General features: G+C 39.1%; 1 protein-coding gene across 1 annotated transcript; it reads right to left on the bottom strand.

The window, feature by feature from the left end:
• Nucleotides 1-3705: 3705 nt before the first annotated feature.
• LOC145608626 (dual specificity protein phosphatase 1-like) lies at nt 3706-8762 on the bottom strand. The gene is made up of 7 exons (XM_081664239.1): nt 8589-8762; nt 7245-7407; nt 7012-7147; nt 6162-6282; nt 5590-5735; nt 5017-5106; nt 3706-3965 (listed from the first exon to the last, which is right to left on the bottom strand). Exons 2-6 carry the CDS (start codon nt 7350-7352, stop codon nt 5087-5089), a joined length of 531 nt encoding a protein of 176 aa, XP_081520365.1. The 5' UTR covers nt 7353-7407; nt 8589-8762; the 3' UTR covers nt 3706-3965; nt 5017-5086.

Raw genomic sequence — 8762 nt, 5'->3', positions numbered from 1 at the left:
GTCAGCTTCCATTTTTTGAGCCTTTTCTTCAAGACTCTTAATTTTAACTCTGGCATCCCGGAGATCTTTTTCAACCGAGGGAAGGCGCTCAATGGCCTTATTCTTCTCGGTGATCTGAGTCTTCAGACTCTGCACTTCTAGCTCAAGACTGGCAACCTTCTCCGCCTTAACCTTCAGCTCCGACATCTCCTTGTCATCTTTCTCTTTTATTTTCTTCAAGTCATCTAAGGCTCTTTCAGCATTGCTGATGATTTCCTGCATGGCTCTTTGGCTGGAAGAGGCCTGATGATGTTTCTCCTGATAATAACGGTACATCTCAACGAGCTCTGTACCAGACATGACAGCCTAAAAAAAAAAATAAGATAAAATAAAATATATATAACAAAATATATGAACAGTTAAGAAAAGGATAAACAGAATAAGTCTATATCGATCGAAGCCGTACACCAAATGCAAAAATATATAAACGAAGGGTTAGGGTACCTTCATCATGTTATGCATGTGAGTAGACTCATTCCCACCTTGCATTGGGTCATCGGTAATCATAGACTCATTCCGGCCGACATCCATGTTGGGTTGCCAACGGTCTCCGGAATGACCAGCAGGGAAAGCGAAGCCTTTTAGAACTTCGTCTGGAAACCTTCCAGAGACTCGTTCAATCCATTGATTGGATCGATACGTCAGGGCCGGAATGCTTGAATCAGAGCCAACCGTAGTAGGGGCAACTGTCACGGTTGGCTGAAGCTGACGAGGGGACTCGGCAGAAGTGAGATCTTCGATCTCAATCCCCTGAATAACCTTCTTCACAATGGCCTCAGGGCTCTTAGTTTTGGTGATGGGTGGAGTCTTCTCGGACTCCGATTGGTCCTTCTTCTTCCCACCGCGCCCTTCAGATTGCCTAGGGCTGGAGATCACAATTCCACCTCGCCGATTGGCCAAAGATGTCGTCTTTCTCTTCTTGGCATTGTCATCGGCCATGATCTCAGCTCTTCTTTTGGCACTGACAGCTGGAGCGCGGCCGCAAACGGTAGCAAGATTATCATAGGGGCTTGAAGCTTTAGGGCAACGTCTGAGAAATCTTCTCCCGTCGGAAGATAAGTCGAGTTGCCTGTTGTCCAACTTGTCAATACCTGAGAGCAAAGAATGTAAGTTCAATCAGCTAGGTACAGATAATTTTAAAAAAAAAAAGAAAAAGAAGGAAGAAAAATTCAATAAAATAAACAGTACCATAATGGTCAGTCCAACAGAGACCGACACGAGACAACGGCGCGTTGCCCCTAATGTAACTCACATTCGGCACCCACACCTTAGGAACTATGCGGACCTTGCCGTCACCTTCATCAAATTCTGAGACGTCAAAATGATTGACGGCTCTCTCTTCATGTTTACCGAGATCCCTCTCGGGAATTGAGTCAAAACGAGGGTGAGGCTGGTAAAAGGTTCTTCTTAGAGGAAAGTCCTCAGGAACCGACATGAAAAAGAACCTCACTTGCCAGCCCTTGCAGCTTGTCAGTTTGGGATGGACGGTATATTTGTGAGGTTGGGTATACAAGGACCACCACCCATCTGACTGATCGTCTCTCTTCAGAGTAATCAGTCGTCTAAAAACGTTAAAGGTTAGGGGATAATTTCGATATAGCATGACCCAGATGGTGGCAATAACGGCCCGAATAGTGGGAGGAGTAACCTGAACTAAACTGACGTTCCAGGCCTTCAGGATTTTTGCCACAAAGGGATGTAGAGGAAAGCGAAGGCCGAAGTCTAAATGCTTCATGTAAATGGCCACGGAACCTGCTGGGCAATCTAATACCAAGGCTCCAGAAGGGGGAATTGACAGCTCATACCCGTCAGGTAAGTTGAAAAATTTCTTAGCGCGGCGGCAGTAATCTTTTTCAATTGCCGTTTTCCTAAAATTGTCATTTATTTTTGCCTTGGCCACTTTTCCATCTCTGGCAAGGGTAATAGGTTGTCGGAATTCAGCTCCGTCAGTTTCGGAGTTATAGCCCTCGTCCAGGTTCTCTTCCTGGATAACCTCTGCCGTCATGTCAACAATGTCCTCCCTGCTCTCATTATTGATACTACCTTCTTGAGTCTCGTCTTCTCCTAAAACCGAGTTGACGGCTGAATCATGAACTGGGGATGACGGGCCTTCCTGAGGGTTTGCAGGGATATCAGCCACTGGTTCTTCTTCGGAAGAACTCACAACCTGACCTTGCCCAGGTCTTTTGCTGGATTCAGCTGCCTTAGCGGCCTCGGCTGCCTTAGCTGCTTGGGCGGCCTCAGCAGCCTCACGGGCAGCAGCTCGAGGCTGATAACTGGTTCTCTTTACCCTTGGCATGGTGTTTATACCTATATTGCCAACGTTAGTGTCGTATTGATTAAAATAGCGTTTCCCAGCAAAGCTGCGTAAGTGATAACGGACACTAACAAGCTCGATGTCAAGAATTTCAGTATCGGCAGGAATATCAGGGTTAGTGGGATAATAGGCACGTTCGTGGTGGGCAATAGTCCTATGTAGCATAAAGGCACGTTTCTCTTCTTCAGAAGATAATGTCTCAAATGGATAATCAATATTATCAGAAAGGGAAGATGAATTACCCTGGTTACTACCGGTTTCTTTGCCTAGGGATTGTCTAATTAAACGACTCCTAGCAGTACTAAGGTTAGGGAAATTCTCTTCGACACTATCTTCAGACATTTAATTCAAAAATGAGAAAATAAAACAAGCATGCAAAATCAAGAGGTTAGGGAGCGGCAATACCTTCGACGAAAGTCGTTGATACGATGAACTTAAAGGTGAGAAGTGACGAAGAAGAAAAGCGCGCCGAATATACTGAGAAGCGTAGACCGAAATCGAGAAAAGTCAGAAAAGTAAACCTTTTGTTGAAGAACAATTGAGACTGAGAAAAAGCTTTGGAAAAATGAGAAATGAAATGAAAAATGGCGGAATTTTGATCTAAAAGAAGAAACTGAAAAGTCAGTTGAGGTGAAAGGCGGTTCAGAAATCCAACGGCCCTGAATCGACAACTAATTTCAAAAAGTAGCGGTAGGATTTACGACACGTGTACTAATTTTCCCACTTCAAAAAAAAAAAAAGGGGGGGGGGGTGGGTTACGCTTCCATATTGTAACAAGTAGACCTTGTCTACTGTCGGCACACAAGGTCACTTGGGGGGGGGGGAAACGGAGTTTTTCGCTCCCATATATTTTGTAACAAGTAGACCTTGTCTGCTGTCGGCACACAAGGTCACTTGGGGGGGAAAACGGAGTTTTTCGCTCCCATATATTTTGTAACAAGTAGACCTTGTCTGCTGTCGGCACACAAGGTCACTTGGGGGGAAAAACGGAGTTTTTCGCTCCCATATATTTTGTAACAAGTAGACCTTGTCTGCTATCGGCACACAAGGTCACTTGGGGGGGAAAACGGAGTTTTTCGCTCTCATATATTCTGTAACAAGTAGACCTTGTCTGCTATCGGCAAACAAGGTCACTTGGGGGGGAAAACGGAGTTTTTCGCTCTCATATATTTTGTAACAAGTAGACCTTGTCTGCTATCGGCACACAATGTCACTTGGGGGGGAAAACGGAGTTTTTCGCTCTCATATATTCTGTAACAAGTAGACCTTGTCTGCTATCGGCAAACAAGGTCACTTGGGGGGGAACAAAAGGAGTCACTAGAATTTAACAAAGTAATGCATCGAGGAGGTATAAAAAGTATAAATTTAAAAGCTAATGCCAAAGATAATGCAAATGGATACAATATGGGATTATAAAACTATACAAAAGTTGTCCTGAAAGTTACAACAAAAAAATTAATAATAATAAAGTAAAATAAATCTTCTTCACAAAAGAATATAGAGCTTAAAAATAGAGGCAAATCTTCTTAGCACAAAATGTGAGTCTTTGAGGTGTCCTCAAGCTTCATCCGATGCAGTGTTTGAGTATAAGCCAAGCGGGTATAACGAACTGCAGCAACGACAAGGTTAGCAATAAAGTTTTGTTAATGCACAGTGCTTGACAGAGTACAAGAAACGTTATCACATGAAACTTCCAACATAAGGTAAAATTTGAAAAATGAGAAGTGGAACCCAAAATTTGTCTAGTTAGGTTAAGTTTATTGACTACATTAACTGAGAACGATGATGTATGATCATGCGTCCTCACTTGGGGGGCTAATTGTATGGGATGATATCTGGGTATGACCGATATCTTGTAAAAGCATGTGACTAAACTTTGAACAATTGTGAGAAGGCGCCGATATGCGCCAGAAAGCAGACATATCGGCTTGTCGGAATTCGGCACGTGGCAACAGAAGCTCGACACTTGGCACAGGAGACTTTGCATGGATGAGAGCCACCTCTCAAGGTGGATCATTATAAATAGTAGGTAAGACCTCATTAATGAGGACATTTAATGACTCTCTCTCTCTCTCTCTACTTTCTCTCTCTTACTTATCTTCTTCTCTTAAACACTTTCTGACTTTGTCATCGGAGTGGTTATCCCCGGATCACCCCGGGGTTAGCTAACTTCTTCTCATTGTGTAGGTTCTCAGCTTGCCGATAGGAGTATCAGAATCTCAGGTCCGAGTTCTTGGGGAAATCAAATTCAGACAGAAACAATACCTTATTTATTTTAACTTATTGGAAGATATCAATCGAATATTAAATTTGGGTTACAATTGCAAGATGTTTGTGAACAACTTCAGGAAGAGAGTAGTTTTGTTGGACTGCGTGATAATCACAAGAAGCTTAGCACTCCATTGTCTCCATATAATCTAACACACGTTAAAAAAATAAAATACTACCTCCGGTCCAATTTACTCGCAACAAAGTGGTATTATTTGTGAGACATAAAATATTCCTTTGTTACGAGTAAATTGGACCAGAGGTAGTAAATAAAACTAGTAAACATAGTTCATAATAAATTGAAATTTCAATATAACCGAATTCAGCAATTGAAGCACTATACAAGTAGAAATATCAAATAATAGATGGTGTGCAAGAATTTCAATACATACACTTCTGGTCTCGAAATTCTCAATGATGCCATCTTCAAGCAAGAAGTCACTCATAAATTCTCTGGAACCCTCATTTGGGAGATTCATTGGCTGCAATTATTTTTGACATCGTTAGACTTAAAGCAATAATCTTAACAGTTCAGATCACCTACTTAGAACAATTAATAGCAAAGCCTTGCAAAATAAACTAAAACAGAATCGTATAAGATTGAACAATCAATCTATCTCTTTCCTGGTACAGATTCAATCAACTGACTACAATTAACACAGAAACATGATAGTCTCACAATTACGAACAAGACTGTTTCTTCACAAATGACTTGCAATGGAAAATGTAGCATCCCTATATGTCCTTGCCAAGGAATTTGGACAGATGCTGCTTTTCAAAATTGTATAAAAGATACGAGGGGGAGATGTTGGCTCAAAATTGCAATTATATAAGTTGCTGTTAACACAGATAGCCCACCTGAGTAATTGAACCTTTAGTCTCGAAAACTGAAAAGGGAGGAAGAAAAAATGGTCCAGATTGAAACAAAGAAAACGGGAACATAAAATGAAGCACGAACTACACACCTCGCAGTGATTGTTCATACTTCTGGAGTTGCTGTAAGAAGCCAGCATTAGGTGATGCCTGTCGTCTTTTGCTTCTCACGTATTCAAGAGCTTGAGATAGAGTCATGCCGTGCTTTTTGATCAGATACGCAAGAATAATAGTCACACTACATGGCATCAAGAAAGAAAGAAATAGTATTAAATCCGCTTTCAGTAGCAGCAACAAGGATCACATGGTCTGAAACATGAAGCCCTCCTCCCTCCACTTACAATTTGATACAGCAACATAGCATGATAACAATCTGACTGAACAAGATTAAAAATGTTGCACTCATTTATAGTTCCAGGGGATAATTTTAAATATGTGCTCAACTCCCAATTCACACAAATCAACCAACATCCGACAATATAGAAACAGCTTGTCAATTAAATCACTTTTTTTTTTTTTTTTTTAAATACCCTGTACTCAGAGTTCCACTCAACTCATGTGTTTAGATCAACCATCCGGATTTCAAAAAAAACAAATATGACACCTGATTTCATCAATCAGTTTCAATACCATGATTCACTGGAAAACATGCGATTTAGCCTACCTTCTGGATTTCCCTGCAAAGCAGTGAACCAATACTCCACCACCTGACCTTTTAGCTTCATCAATAAAATCAATACATTCATCAAAGTACTGAGCAAGATCGGTCCATACTGTGTCCACCACTGCCTCAATACCAAATTGAAAGAAAAGGTAAGACAACGAGATCATTATGCTAATAAAATTCAAAGATATTAGCATATTGGACATTAATATTCGGACCATAAATCAGCATAACTTATTCGTAATATACATGAAAGCAATTTTGGATGAGACACAAAGCTAATCTAAGGAACAATTCGAACAAACAATAACATAATCGGAAATGAGAAGCTTAAGTTACATAGCCATCTATAGGCATACAGAGGGATGATTTGCAAGTATATAAGAATTTTACTTAAAGTTGAATCAAGGAACATCAAATTCAAGTTAGATACATGGGTACCAAAAATCCAAAAGGTCATATTGGTGAGATTTATTAACAGCTTCCATGAAAGTCAGATACACCTGGAAGTCTGAGGACCTTCAATTTCCATACCCTTAGCAAAAGTCATGAAGCAATGATCTGCTGTAGTCACCAGTGATATCATTTTTTTGTCTCCACTATAAATAGATCAAAGCAAGGCGTTCAGCTTAATGCAGCAGCGATTAGAACATCTCATCTAAATTAGTCTAAGTTGAAGGAGAAGCAATGCAACCTTTATCTTAAATTGCTTTCTTGTTGTTTCAGTAGCAAAAGATAACAATACATAGTGTAATTTCTATTCCATGCAGCAATATATGCAATTATGCAGGTACTGGGCTACAGGCTACAGTGTCCTTAAACTTAGACGAATTTTCTGGGGGAAAATTACCTTCAATGATTTTATACGTGAAGTCTTTTCGATGAGCAGGGGGAATATAACCAGCCACAGTCAAGATGTGAGTAATATTATGCTGTTTCAATGCCGCTTTGTTGTTTGCTGCAGCAGCAGACCCCACGAAGAGACCCTAGAAAACACCGTGTAAGTTTAAATTTAATTGAATCCAACAATTTGAAACCTTTATCACGAGAAGCAAGTTCAATAACATGAATCATGAATGTTACCTCTTCAATTTGACACGGTTCATTGTCATCGTTTACAAATTTTATGGCACAGAAAGCTCGCCAAAGTGCCTTTACCCTATCCTTATAGCTCTCATCCATACGATTCATTACAAGAATACAAGTAATTCTAATGATCCGTCTCAATTCACTCCTTCAAGATTGCCTGACCAGTCATTTTATGAAGTTAATAATCATATACTTGTACAAAACTTAGTACAATATAGTAGTTTGATCCACAAACTCATGACTACCGATATCAATGTCCCCACAAAAAGTTCCAAGGAAACTAGTTTGGCTCAACATTTTGATATATATAGCCCTACAACGGTGGAATGTGGATACTCGAGTTGCTAATTGGATCAACAAAAGTAGCAATTAGGGTCGCCATTACTTTAAAATTCCGAATGCTACAAAGACAACCATGCTTAAAGTATAGCAGGTTTTCATACACTGAATTCACATATGCTCCATATAAAAATGTCCATACAAAAATATACTGATTTTCTTTCATTTCAAAAGAAAATCAAATTTCTTTCATTTCAAAACAGCACAATTTGCGATTTGGTCAGGTAACAAAATGCCAATATACGCTACTCCCTCTGTATCAAAAAGTTCTAGCCATTTAGAATCTTGCAACTATGCACAATTTGAAAGAATCTTCTAAATTATTCCTATTATAATTTACAAATAAGAAAATTCATAGTCTCCTGGGTCTTGTTTGATTCGTGTCAAAGTTTCGTAATTTTCATTTATGTGTAATTAGAGAAAACCTTGCATTGGAACACGAAAAACATTTAGAGACGAAGCGAGTATTTGAATAATTAGAGCGCAAAAAATCACTAACATGAATAGCTCATTGGCAAACTACTCCTACTAATTAGATTCTTGATTTGAGATTGTGCATTGCTGCATAACCCATTTTCATTCCCCAGATAATGAAATAATAAAATTCAAATATATTACTGTGCATTAATCAATTACATTAAACAACATTTTATTCCAATTGATCAATTACATCAAACCTTTTTATCGCAAAAATAGCTAATTTCAACCATAATTCATTAATTCATCATCATTGTATAAACCGAAAAAATTCCAAGAAAACAATCCATTTTATGAATCGAACAATATTACCTCTCACACACAAAATAACATAATTATTCAATCATATAATAAATTAAACAAAATTGATCGCAAATTACTCAAATCCAAACATTAATAATCATTAATATATAACAATAATCAGATATGCAAATAACATGATTCTAACAACACTTACATTTAGATTGAAAGTTATGATGAAATTTTTAGATGAATTTTCGGGAATAGAGGAGAGCGACTGACCTGTGCGTGTGCAAACAAGTAACGCGAAAATTGAGAATTGAAAACTGAAAAGCAGGATCTCCTGAATGAAAAATTGTTATTCGTCCGAGAATTTTGTTTTGAAGACCACTTGTTAGTTTGTTACGTTGGGTATTCCATACTAGAATCTTCAAACGAGTATAAGTCTTGGCCCAT

Source organism: Chenopodium album, chromosome 23 (genome assembly GCF_948465745.1).
Source record: "Chenopodium album chromosome 23, dcCheAlbu1.1, whole genome shotgun sequence".
NCBI classification, from domain to species: Eukaryota; Viridiplantae; Streptophyta; class Magnoliopsida; order Caryophyllales; family Amaranthaceae; genus Chenopodium; species Chenopodium album.
Note: the sequence above shows the minus strand (reverse complement) of the source record. Positions and strands in the feature narration are given on the sequence as shown.

Coding starts and splice junctions, on each gene's coding strand:
- LOC145608626 (XM_081664239.1), bottom strand. CDS start 7,352: ATGAATCGTATGGATGAGAGCTATAAGGATAGGGTAAAGGCACTTTGG. Junction 7,148..7,244: donor AACCGTGTCAAATTGAAGAG/GTAACATTCATG, acceptor GGTGTTTTCTAG/GGTCTCTTCGTGGGGTCTGC. Junction 5,107..5,589: donor GTATGAACAATCACTGCGAG/GTGTGTAGTTCG, acceptor AAATAATTGCAG/CCAATGAATCTCCCAAATGA.